Below are 13,906 nucleotides of genomic sequence, written 5' to 3'. Positions count from 1 at the left end.
ACAATTTCAAATGTTAGATTTTTTTAATAATTTTTTTTAACTTTCTTTAAAAATGTATATTATTCTCTTTAAGTTAAGTTAAATCTTAACATTTGTTCCAACTGTAACATTTTCCAGAATTTCATTTTAAGTTTTATTTTTACTTTTTATTTTAGAATTTTTTTCAAAATGTAATTATATTAATATTTTTTGTTTAGGCCTTCCCACAATTTTTGATTATTTTTTAATCTTTTTTCAAATTTGATATTATTCTCTTTAATTTACTATAGATAAAACATCATTTAAATGTTCTTTTTCACAATTGAGCCGTGATTTTTTTTAATGCAATACTAATATACTGAAGAAGGCATAAATAGCGGCAAATTGAGAGGTGAAGAAATCCTTATAGAAATGGTGATAATACGGTATATGCAGCCTATTTTTTAAAGATTCAGTAACATAGGCACATTTATGGAAGCAGACAGAGCAAAACTGATTTCAAGAGACATTTCAGAGAGAAATTTAATGTAAAACAATGCGCTGATACTGCTGTATCAAACGTTAACTGTTTCATTACTGGTTAACTGTTTCATTCTGTCTTCAGAAATGACTACTTATATTCATAAATCATATACCATAACTTTATTCTGTTGAATCAAATACGCACGTGTTAATACAAGAAAAATATTTTTGCTAAAATCTGCCATAACAAAGTTTCAAAAACTTCCACTTAAAAAAACAGCTCAGAAGCTGTCTTACATTTACAACTGGCGCTAGATGCGCCGAAGTTATGGAAATGCGCCTCTTCATAACTTCTGTGGATCCACCACCAGCGCAGGGTTTTTATTAAGACCGGCATCTAAAACGCCGGCCTTAATAAATGTTCTCCACAGTGAAGCCATATTCTAAGATGGTTGTGTGGCTATGAAACCACCACCACCACCCTGAAAGAAAAAAAAAAGCTTGTAAGGAAAAGCGTGAATTTCATTGTGTTTTTTCACGAGCCAAAAAATAATAGAAAAAACTGTATGGAATCACCTTGAAGAAGTAATTATTGAAGTAATGCCGCAAAGTAACTCAGCTGAAGACACACGTGGAACTGCGGGGGTTTGTTATGAGAACTCCGAGGAGTGGTAGGGAGCGTGAAATTGGCAACACTCATAACCTTCTCCATGCACTATACAAACACAGGAATATCTAAGATACATGTGACTATAACCTTGGATATATAAGCTTGTGTTAAGACTATGTTAAGCTATGTATTAAATAACCAGAGGAATTTACTGGTGGACAGTTTTGTTTTTTAGTGTTGCAAGCATTGGCTATTGAGACCAATATACTGTATGTGCGAACATGCTAATACTCCACAACCTGGATTAATATTTTAATTCGGTGTTTTATTGATTGGACATTGTGTTTCTTGTTTTATTATCTTTTTATTAAGTTTAATTTGTATCTATAGGAATGGTGGACCAACTATCTATAAATAAATAATTATTTGTACACATAATCTTATTTTATCATTGTTGCCAAAGTGTGGATGTTCTTGTCTATATTTAGTTAAAAGAAAAATGAAAAAGTCTGGTACGGTGTTAGCCAATAGAAAACTAGTTTAGTGCTCTTATTAAGAGAAACAAAATAAGAGTATTGCAGGTTTGATACCTTTTAATGGCAAACAGAGATAGAATATTTGTTATTGCTGCCATATGATATTCCATACTGCATTATATTTTTAGATAGTTCACCTTTATAACTAATGTCTCTTAAGGAGAGAACCTCCATAGAAAGTTGAACTTGCCATCAGAGTTGTTCTGCAATAGAGAGGCCAAAGCCTCTTTGCTTTCACTGCATTTTAAGAGTAGCTTTCCAGAGTGCAGTTTTTGGTGCACTGTTTTTATTTTATTTATTTTTTCACTCTCTCTATGCTATATAAACATTAAAGAGGACCACCTCTCCTGTCACAATTCTGGAGCATCTTTTCTTATGACTCTATGTTGCGCCATTCCTTAATTCTTCCTGCTAGACATTATGAATGAATTGCTAGCAATTTGCAATGAAGGTCCAGATGGGTGTTACCAGTTGGGGTGTGTCCCTGCACACTCTGACATTATCCAATCAGCACTGCCAGAGTCAGACTGTTCAGGGACACACCATTTTCGAGCTGCATGTTTGGCTATTTTTGTAACTCACAAAAAAGTGAATTGAGTGACCTCTCCATTTACAGCGGGGGGTCCAGATGGGAATCGCATCTACTGAACATTTATGGCAAATTGCACTGGCAGCACTGATTGGTTAGTGTCAGATTCTAAACCAGGGATCAGCAACCTCCGGCACTCCAGTTGTTCTGAAACTACAACTCCCAGAATGCTCCTTTCACTTCTATAGTAGTTGCAAGAGCAGCTGAGCCTGTGTGTATGCTGGGAATTGTAGTTTTACAGCAGCTGGAGTACCAGAGGTTGTTGACCCTTAAAGGGATACATCCCCAACTGGTAACACCCATCTGGAACCTAAATTTCAAACTGCTAGTAATTCATTCATAACTTCTAGCAGGAATAATAAAGGAATAGCAACAACAGATACTAAGTAGTTACTAAAACATAAATGTCAGGAGAGGTTAGAAGTCCTCTTTCAATAACATTTTAGTAAAAACCTCTTTACAAGTAAAATGTAATGTATTATTCATTTGATTCAAGTTTTTAACTTAAAATTTAAATTGATAACATCCTTAAACAACCTTTTTTGCTAGACTTATTTTTTACCATTTTAACAACAGATTTTTTTTTTCCCACACACTTCAGCCCTGTAGATTTAGGTGTTGTTGCAGCTGTTCGACTATAATACCTTCAATACTATGGAAGAAAATACTGGGGATTAATTCTCTAAAGTAATTAAATTACTGTTTAATTACATTTTTGGTTTAAACGTATTTTTTTCTAAATGTACAGCAATCGGTAATAAAATATTATTCATAATAATTAATGCTAATACTTAAAATAATCTTAATTCATATAGAAATAACATTACAAGTCAACATCTACTGACAGAAGTGTTAACAGAAGGTTACATTTCATTATCTATATCACTGCAGTATCATTTAGTATCTCACTGTCATAGTATCCATTATGCTTGCCTATCCTCTAATATGACGGATCAAAACTGAATGCCTCTAAAGGTTACAAATTCTGTTATTTTCTGTTATAACCATGTTATAACGGAAAACAGTAATGGCATTCATAACGGTGATTTGAACCCGCCTTTACCTAGCAGATTCATGTGTCGTTGCTCCGGTTCTCCCAACTGGGCTCTGTTTACCTGGCTGTAGCGGTGAAATCATGTCGACAACCTGTGCAGCCAATCACTGGTCTCTGCAGTGTACCAAAGAGGCCAATCGTTGGCCGCAGCAGTCACGTGTTGTTGACAAGACTTCATCGATACAGCTAGGTAAACAGAGCCCAGCCGGGAAAACTGGAGCAGCGGCATGGAATCTGCCAGATAAGTAATGATCACTTTACTGCAGGTTGATCCCCATGTGCTCCTCTCTTGTGTGTAGCTAGGCAAGGACTATTATTGGCCCATAGTCATGCTTACAGTAGATGCTTACATTATTTGGGGGGGGGGTTCTAGGAATTGCTGAACATGGCTGCCAGCAAGCTGCCCTAGTATGTAAATAGGAGATGTTGTGCTCCACTGTAGAGCAGTATTATGTGTTCCTGTCAAGCTGCTCAGCCTGGCAGCACATTGCAGGCAGGATCACATCATAGGAAAGCTCTGGTTAGTCAAAATCAAAGCGCCCTAGGTAGTAGGGAATGGGGAGGTTTGTGGGCAAGTATGTGTATAGACAACCTACTCGGGATCAAAAATACCTAATCCTGTCCATGCATACGCCTCTTTTTTATAGATTGATGCATTTATGGATACAGACATACACTGCCTGTCCAAAAAAAAAGTCCCCATAAAAAAAAAAAGCCTTTAGCTTTGATTACGGCACGCATTCGCTGTGGCATTGTTTTGATAAACTTCTGCAATGTCACAAGATTTATTTCCATCCAGTGTTGCATTAATTTTTCACAAAGATCTTGCATTGATGATGGTAGAGTCTGACTGCTGCGCAAAGCCTTCTAGAGCACATCCCAAAGATTCTCAATGGGGTTAAGGTCTGGACTCTGTGGTGGCCAATCAATGTGTAAAAATGATGTCTCCTGCTCCCTGAACCACTCTTTCATAATTTGAGCCCGATGAATCCTGGCATTGTCATCTTGGAATATGCCTGTGCCCTCAGGGAAGAAAAAAATCCATGGATGGAATAACCTGGTCATTCAGTATGTTCAGGTAGTCCGCTGACCTCATTCTTGGAGCACATACTGTTGCTGAACCTAGACCTGACCAACTGCAGCAACCCCAGATCATAGCACTGCCCCCAAAGGCTTGTACAGTAGGCACTAGGCATGATGGGTGCATCACTTCATCTGCCTCTTTTCTTACCCAGATGCGCCCATCACTCTGGAACAGGGTAAATCTGGACTCATCAGACCACATGACCTTCTTCCATTGCTCCAGAGTCCAATCTTTATGCTCCCTAGCAAACTAAAGGCTTTTTTTCTGGTTTGCCTCACAGATTAGTGGTTTTCTTATGGCTACACAGCTGTTCAGTCCCAATCCCTTGAGTTCCCTTCGCATTGTGCATGTGGAAATGCTCTTACTTTCACTATTAAACATAGCCCTGAGTTCTTCTGTTGTTTTTCTTTGATTTGATTTCACCAAACGTTTAATTGATCACCGATCACAATCATTCAGGATATTTTCCCGCCACATTTCTTCCTCGAATATGATGGGTCCCCACTATCCTTCCAGTTTTTAATAATGTGTTGGACAGTTGTTAACCCAATTTTAGTAGTTTCTGCAATCTCCTTAGATGTTTTCTCTGCTTGATGCATGCTAATGATTTGACCCTTTCTCAAACAGACTAACATCGTTTCCACGACCAAGAGATGTGTCTTTCGATATTGTTGTTTAAGAAATGAGAAGCAACTCAATGCACCAGTTGGGGTTAAATAACTTATTGCCATCTGAAAGATAATCGCCCATGCAATAATTATCCAATAGGAGGCTCATAACTATTTGCTTAGTTAAATCCAGGTGGCAACTTTTTTTTGGGACAGGCAGTGTATTTCATGTCTATGGATCACAACATGCAACCAAAATCTGTAACCCCGCAATATGACTAGTTTGACCAGTGATGTTGGGAGCAATGTTTTTAATTTTTAATAGGGTAATCTCATATGACTCAATCTAGCCACAGATGAGCCCCTATGATATACTAGGTTTAATAAGCTGTTTAACATCCTGAGACCAAAAAATTCTCCTTGTAACCTAGCCTTGAATTTAATCTGCCATCAGGAGCTTCAGGTAATTAATCTGCTCCATATACAGTAGTTTAATGGAAGCAGTGATTAATTGCTGATCCCAGAAGATGTCACACAATGCTGTGCAGGAAAAAAACTCATTTAAAATGTAGATTTTTTTTTCTGACTTATCTTATGCAATTAACCTCTTAAAATAACTTTTGATAGAGCTTTTTTTTCCAGTAATTAATAAGACTAAAACTGGCCATACACTTTAAATAGCTGTCGATGGAATAAGGGCTCCTTCACACTTGCGTTCTTGTCTTCCGGCATAGAGTTCCGTCGTCGGGGCTCTATGCCGGAAGAATCCTGATCAGGATTATCCTAATGCATTCTGAATGGAGAGAAATCCGTTCAGGATGCATCAGGATGTCTTCAGTTCCGGAACGGAACGTTTTTTGGCCGGAGAAAATACCGCAGCATGCTGCGCTTTTTGCTCCGGCCAAAAATCTGGAACACTTGCCGCAAGGCCGGATCCGGAATTGATGCCCATTGGAAGGCATTGATCCGGATCCGGCCTTAAGCTAAACGTCGTTTCGGCGCATTGCCGGAGCCGTCATTTAGCTTTTTCTGAATGGTTACCATGGCTGCCGGGAAGCTAAAGTCCTGGCAGCCATGGTAAAGTGTAGCGGGGAGCGGGGGAGCAGTATACTTACACGGACGGACTGTAAGTATACCGCACGGACTGTAAGTATACTGCTCCCCCGCTCCCCGCTCCTACTATGGCAACCAGGACTTTAATAGCGTCCTGGGTGCCATAGTAACACTGAAAGCATTTGGAAGACGGTTCCGTCTTCAAATGCTTTCAGTACACTTGCGTTTTTCCGGATCCGGCGGGCACCTCCGGCAACGGAAGTGCACGCCGGATCCCAACAACGCAAGTGTGAAAGAGGCCTAAGCTATCCTCCCCGATGCCCCCTCCACACACATGCACTCTCAGTTCGACTGAGCGTACATGTGTTCTGAATGGGTAGACTGGAGTTAGCTACTAAAAGATGGGCAGCTTATATGCCCTGAGAACCAACGGATTGGATATGTTGAAATCCAACATGCCCATTCTTGTTTTCCCTGACATTGCCGTCAGAGAAAAGTCAGGCTACCTCCACACACACATTAGATGGTAGGTTGGTGCTGTGGAAGTTTGGTCAAAATTAATTTAATTTGTATGGGCACCTTTAGTCCACACAGGGTATTAGGCTAGCATACTTGCCAACACTGTAGTTGGTGAATTTGGAGAATGTAAGCCCTGCACTGGGAATGGCATAAACCCATCTGGCAATGTCCACTTATAGGGGCATTGGGGGCATATCTGATAAATGCAGGTCGCACCTCTGGGACCGTTACCTATACTTAAAATGGAGCCCGCACCGCACATGCGCAGCTGCCCTCTATTTGTTCCTATGGGAGCTCCGAACATAGCCAAGCAGTACGCTCATCTATTTTTTTAAATCCCATTAAAATGAATGGGAAGCACACCGTGCAAGAATGGCCACCGCTCCCTATCACTTCTATTGGGCTTACGGAAATAGCCATAAGCGCTCAGCTATTTTTGCCACTCCCATAGGAATGAATGGAGGGCAGCCTCCATTCTAATTATAGGTGCGGGTCCCAGAAGTGGGACTAGTAACTATCAGACAGTGATATGCCCCCAATGTCCAAGATGGCAATACCCCATTAAGGGCAGTCTTACAAAAGATTCGGGACTATTGCCAGCTATGCAGTAGTAGGCTCATTATTCACTTGCCTATGGGCAGGACTAGAAGTGGGATAGCTATAGGGATTGCAGTGCTCTCAATGCAGTTAGGCCTAACCCAAAGGCCCTCAACAATTTAATGAAGCTGGACTCTGGATTTACTGGGGGGAAAATAGACACCCCTCCATGAACATCCAGTGGGGGCTAGTCTTTTGCACCAGGGTCATGAGCCTTTAGATATGTGGACTAGTTTTTATATGTGGCCCACTGTATATTTTAGAAAATAAAAAGATGGTCCTTCACCTCAGTTTTTCTAAAACCGAGGTAACAAGGCATTAAAGGGGTTCCTTCTCTCATCTAAATACTGCTCAGCCATGGTATAATGAAAGGTTCTCCAACTTTGTAATAATTTACGGGGCACAATTAGTAATGGCTTTATGCCACTTTTATGGTGTAAGGAAAGTTGCAAATTATGGTTCAAGCCCTATTTGCACTATAATTTCTCACTTTTTTTGCTGCTAAGGGGCAGGACTTAGTAGCAGAGATGAGACTGTTACTGCCTGACAGATTTACACTAGAAACAGGCATACATTACAGTTCATATCTACAATAGCTCACTGCTGGCATAAATTAGATTTTCTGACACACAGACTGCCAGAGGAATTATTCATGAGACACCAGGACATGGGTGTGACTGAAAACACTGCGCCCCTATAGCTATACCACCTCTCCACCGTCAGATCAGCTTCAATGTGTTGCCACCCCCTTATCTTGCCGCAATGGTGCTGTTCATTCACCAGAATGGCTGAAAAGGGCAGGAGGTTCAGTTCACACAATGCATGTTGTATATACTTCAGACCAGTTTTGGGGTGGAAGGTATTTATTGGGCACTCATGGTACCCACTAGCTCTGTAAAACTATGAAGCCAGTAAACAGTAAGATAGCCACTCTATATCTACCTTAAAAGGTTCTCTAAATTTTTGCACTGTTGAAGGGAGATCGCTTCACAACTACTAACCATTTTGTCATGCCACCGATTCTGCAATCTATGCTGAGCTAACAGGACTTCCTGACTCTGGCTGTGAGCTCTTCCACTGACCTCTTGACTGCACAGGAGCAGATCTGCCCAACATGTCAGCGGAAGAGCCCGCAGCCAGTGTCAGGCCGTCAGGTGAGCACAGACTGCAGAATCGTCGATGCTACAAATTGGTAAGCGTTGGTGAAATGATCTTCCTTCCACAGACTGAAAGCTAAAATTTAGTTAAAGCCCCTTAAACTCATAATAATATGCAGTATGATACTTACGCCATAAGAATTACGCTGAAATCCAGCCAGTTCCATGGATCTCGCAGGAAGGTAAACTTTTCTAGACAGAAACCTCTTGCTAGAATTTTTATGAGTGATTCAAATGTATAAATTCCAGTGAAGGTGTATCTGTAAAGGGAAAAAAAAAAACACTTGAGGTTAATAGAATGAAACAAAATTCTAAGATTTACTCCTTTTGCCTTCCTTTCACCCACGACCTCTCCTCACTTATGGCTGAACTTTCTTTTTAAACCATACTAACTATATCACTTCATACCTACCAACTTTTGAAAATCTCAAGCAGGGAAAATATCTGTGGCGCGCATCACGGCTGTTTTATTTCATATAGGCCACGCCTCTAACTCCGCCCAAAGCATAATTACTGACTCCATCCCAACTGTAGCAGCTGGGGATCGGTTAGGTGAGCGTAAGTTCCTTTATTATCTTCACAGCATGTGCACCCTGGGACTATTGTTTTTATTAGCATAAGGCCGAATGCACACGGCCGTAAGCGGTCCATGGTACCATGGTATCCTGGCCTGGCATCCTGCTGAGAGCAGGAGCGCATGGCGTCATTGGTTGCTATGACGCCGTGCGCTTCATGCCGCCGCTGCACTACAGTAATACACTCGTATGATCTATGTTCCACGGCCGTGTGCATTCGGCCTAAATCATCAGATTATAGATATTTTAAGGTCCAAATTGCACAAAATAATGAAGTGCTGGTCTAATATAAAGGTAGAAACCAGAGACACTTTAGTAAGGAGGAATTTAGTAAATTTATTAATAAACATTTATGCATTAATTTCCAGATCAAAAAGAGGGACATTTAAGAATCACGTTGCACAGCATCCGATAGCAATAACAGAGTGTAAATTTTTTTTAAATCATTCCTCACCCATTTGATTGCGATGGGCCGGTCACCGCCATCTTGATTGAAGATCCGGCGCAAAATCTTGCATGCTCGTCATACGTCACCACGAGATCTTCAAGCACGTCGTGCGAGATCTTCAAGCAAGATAGGCGGCGGCCGGCCCATCGCAATCAAATGGATGAGTTAAGTATGATTTTTTTTTTTACACCATCTCAGGTAAGATCGATTCACTATCATGAAGCTCGAGGAAATTTGTGGACTTCGATTCGCTCAACACTATTGATGACCTATCCTGTGTCTGGGCCGTTAATATAAAATATCCCAATGAACTCTTGTAAATCTCTCCAGCCCAAATGCAAAATCTATAATTGGGCCCCCATTTACCAAGGTCTAACCAACATACTGGTATATTCCTATGTTGCAGAGGGGTCACTGTACCTGGGTGTGGCCGCTACTTCTGCAACCCCTCTAGCTACACTCCTGCTCAAAGGCATACATACAGGGGCGTAACTACCATGCGACTGCTATGGGGCCCAGGGGAAGAGGGGGTCCAGTTGACATTATCTCCTCTTCTACTGTGGGTGAAAACTTGGTCAGGACTCTACCTACTAGAATTAGGATTAGGCAGAAACCCTTCTGTCCTGTGTGGGGGGCCTGGTTTGATCCTTACTTCTCGATGTACCCCACTGCATACATCGATAAAAAACACTCTGCACATGGCTGTGTATATACTACCGTTCATCTATGGTTACTCTGTAGGAAGGAAGCAGATTTAGCACAGAAGGCATTAGAAGTGGAGACGTGTCATTTAAACCACCAGATTAATGTATTAACTCCCCCCCCGCACAGAAGTACCAAATTGGCATTTGGCTTTGAGAAAGCTTTGAAGGACAAAACTTTATTGAATCACTTTCTCCACTTTTCCTACAGCATCGTCTGTTAGATGACAGATCTGCTGAAATTAAATGGCCAATAGCACTTAAGTTAATATAAATAGCATTCTCCCGGGATTGTAACCTTGCATATCACTAAGCAACTGGTGCCATTATTATCCCGTACAGCGTGCGTGGATTTTTATATCATACACGCTGCCTTCTGCAAGCGAAAAAGGAAATGCTCACCCTTGAAAACATTTATATACATTAACTACTGACTACATATGACTGTTTTATAGTCCTTTTTAACATTGGGAAATATAATGTAAGAGGATGTGGACTTCCACGCAATGATGTCTTCTTAAAGGGGTTCTCTGTTTTTGACAATCCCTACTTATTACAAGGAAGCCTTGATAATAAGCTGGTCACCCGTGCAGGATCCCCCAGTAATCAACTCTAATCGTTGGGCAAACCAGGCAGCATGTGTTCAATTTCCCTGCAGCACCACTACAGGAGAAATGAAGCATTACACAGTGCCCATTCACATCATGTAGGAAAGGACAGGTCCTCCAGAGCAAGGGAAGCTCTTTGTAACCTCTGTGCACTGGGGTCAAGAGGTGAGGATCCTGAACAGAATTAATTCAGACTTTCACAAAAGGCTATATGAAACTGGGTTTTCTCAACTGGACAACCCCTTTAAGCAGAGTAACAGCTACTTTAACATAGTCACCTTAAGTAGGGAGCATCTTATCTTTGGAGAAATCCTAGAGAAGATGATTCTAAGTGGAACCCCGGAAAATGGACTTGGGAGGGTGAGTGTTTGTACCTCTGGTCTGGGGTCTGTATTAGGGTGGTTTCACATAACTTTTTTTTTTTCAGCATTTTTATTGAGAAATAAATAGCCATGGCCAGATGCTACATGCTGGCCAATAGGAAATTACACATTTCCCTATTAACAGTGATCTTTTTGTAGTTGCATTTTGAGACAGTTTTCCCTGAGTTCTTTGTTTTTAATTGCACCAGATGGCATTTTTTCAGATGTTTTCTCATAGACAAATACCACACCAAATAAAAAAAAGTATGTAAAGGCCACAAGACTTTCATTGCAAAGCCAAAAATGTCTGGAAGTAAAAAATGTGGTGCGACAACGCCCTTTGCGCTTTTTGGGGACAGTGTGGTCTGGTATTTGAGGGTAGTCTGGTGTGTTGTATTAATTTTGGGGATGAAGTCATACTGGCTTACCAGAGTTCCAGAGGATTCTTTGGTGGGTCCAAATGTCCAGGAGAACAAAAAACCTGGCTTTGGAGTTAATCACTATTTGCTAATCACTATAATCTCTATTTGCTTCAAACTTCATCAGACTTTAATGATAATACAGGGGTTGGGTTCTGAGAACTATTTCCTCTGCTAGGCTCAAGAAACCACAGTCCAACGCTGTTTGTGGATAATCTGGTGTGAGATCTGTACTGAAGGGTGGTCTGCGGTTTGTAGTAAGGTAAACTCTGCTATGGAGTCTGTATTAAAGGGACCCTGTCATCGGGATTTTGTGTATAGAGCTGAGGACATGGGTTGCTAGATGGCCACTAGCACATCCGCAATACCCAGTCCCCATAACTCTGTGTGCTTTTATTGTGTAAAAAAAATATTCTATACATATGCAAATAAACCTGAGATGAGTCAGGGACAGTACTCATCTCAGGTTAATTTGCATATGTATGCAGGGTCCTGTTTGGGGTCTGTATTAAGGGTGGATCTTTAATAAGTGAGTCTTGCTTGGAGTCTGTATTTGTTTGAGGGTCTGGGATCTGTATTTGATTAGAAGGTCTGGTCTGGGGTTGTTGTATTTACTTAGGATGTCTCTATATAATTTTGTATTAGATTTGAGGTGCTTTGTTTTGGAGTGTGATAAAGGGGGTCATATGCACTTTTTTGGATCAAAATGTCTAGATTAGCGTTGCATCCCTTATAAAAGGGGTGAGGTATCATGACAAAAACTTTGCATGACTTGCAATGCATGCTGCTTTTTACCTGCGTTTCAGAATCTTCTCAAAAGTTTGCCGGTTTGTGATAACTTTTAATTCAGAAACACAATTCTGTTAGACCTCATGGTTCTAGTTATGACTGGGTCCCATTATACTGTCAAAACCTAGACTAGTAGCCCTTTGCGAAAGAGTATTTAAACTAGGAAGGGGGGGCAAAAGAGTGAAAATAAAAGAGTCCAATTGCCCCCCGAAACAATGCCAGAACAGGCCAGAAGCACTGAGGTTAAGAAATGATAAGCTCAGAGTCCTGTCTACAAATGCTCGCAGTTTAGGTAAAAAAATCAATGAACTTGGGTCAATAATGGCATCTGAGAATGTAGATTTAGTGGCTGTTACGGAGACATGGTTTAATGAAAGAAATGACTGGGACATAACCATACCAGGGTACTCTTTATACAGAAGAGACAGAGAAGGCAAGAAAGGAGGAGGAGTGGCCCTGTATGTGAAAGATAGCATTAAATCTAACCTAATACAAGTTGGTGAGGCCAACATAGAGTCAGTTTGGGTTACGTTGCAGTTTGCTAACCATGCAGTAACTCGTGTAGGTGTGATATATAGACCACCTGGTCAAGTTAAAGAACTAGATGATCTACTAGTTGAAGAAATAGCTAAAATGACAATGAAAGGAGAAGTTATCATTATGGGAGATTTCAATCTTCCAGATATAAACTGGAAAACCAAAATAGCAAGTTCTACCAGGAGTACAGATATTCTAAATTCCCTACTGGGGTTATCTCTACAACAAGTGGTTGAGGAGCCAACCCGGAGGGAGGCCATTTTGGATTTGGTATTCACAAACGGGGATTCGGTATATGATGTCATTGTAGGCGAAACCTTGGGATCTAGTGATCACCAGTCAGTGTGGTTTAATATAAGAACTGTGAAAGAGTCCCACCACACAAAAACAAAAGTTTTAGATTTTAGAAAAACAGACTTTTCAAAAATGAAATTAGTCATAAATGAGTCCTTATCAGACTGGAACGGATTACATGGAGTCCAGGAGAAATGGGACTACTTAAAAGGTGCATTATTGAAGGCAACAGAAAATTGCATTAGACTCGTCAGTAAAAGCAAAAAAAGGAGGAGACCAATGTGGTACTCAGCAGAAGTGGCCCAAATCATTAAAAATAAAAAGCTAGCATTTTGTAATTATAAAAAAAACCAGAGCAATGAAGATAAGGAAATCTACAAGATTAGGCAGAGAGAGGCCAAGCAAGTTATAAGAACTTCTAAAGCGCAGGCAGAAGAAAAACTAGCTCAGTCTATGAAAAAAGGGGATAAGACATTCTTCAGATATATAAATGAAAAAAGGAAATTAAAACAAGGAATAACTAAATTAAAAACAAAGGACGGAAGGTATGTAGAAGAGAATAAAGGGCTAGCCGACTGCCTTAATGAATACTTCTGTTCAGTTTTTACAAAAGAAAAAGGAGAAGGACCTCCACTAGAAAGAATGACTATTAAATCGTTTGATGCATGTATCTTTACAGAGGAAGATGTTCTAAGTTTGCTGTCTAAGGTGAAGACAGATAAGTCACAGGGGCCTGATGAGATACACCCAAAATTATTAAAAGAGCTTAGTGGTGAGCTGGCAAAACCGTTAACAGATTTATTTAACCAATCATTAGTAACAGGAGTCGTCCCGGAAGATTGGAAATTGGCAAATGTCGTGCCCATTCACAAGAAAGGTAGTAGGGAGGAATCGAGCAACTATAGACCAGTGAGTCTGACATCAA

The 13,906-nt window shown here is 40.5% G+C and overlaps 1 protein-coding gene across 1 annotated transcript in view; it reads right to left on the bottom strand.

Annotated features, from left to right (window-relative positions):
- The window catches only part of LOC121008434 (sodium channel protein type 2 subunit alpha-like), a 248,365-nt gene that overhangs the window by 101,864 nt on the left and 132,595 nt on the right, over window positions 1–13,906 (bottom strand). The window contains exon 5 of the mRNA XM_040440980.1: window positions 8,380–8,508. Within this exon, the coding sequence (XP_040296914.1) occupies window positions 8,380–8,508 (129 nt within the window). The remainder of the gene's footprint in view (window positions 1–8,379; window positions 8,509–13,906) is intronic.

Source organism: Bufo bufo, chromosome 7, assembly GCF_905171765.1.
Source record: "Bufo bufo chromosome 7, aBufBuf1.1, whole genome shotgun sequence".
NCBI lineage: Eukaryota > Metazoa > Chordata > Amphibia > Anura > Bufonidae > Bufo > Bufo bufo.
The sequence above is the reverse complement of the archived record's forward strand: the minus strand, read 5'-3'. Positions and strand labels throughout refer to the sequence as shown.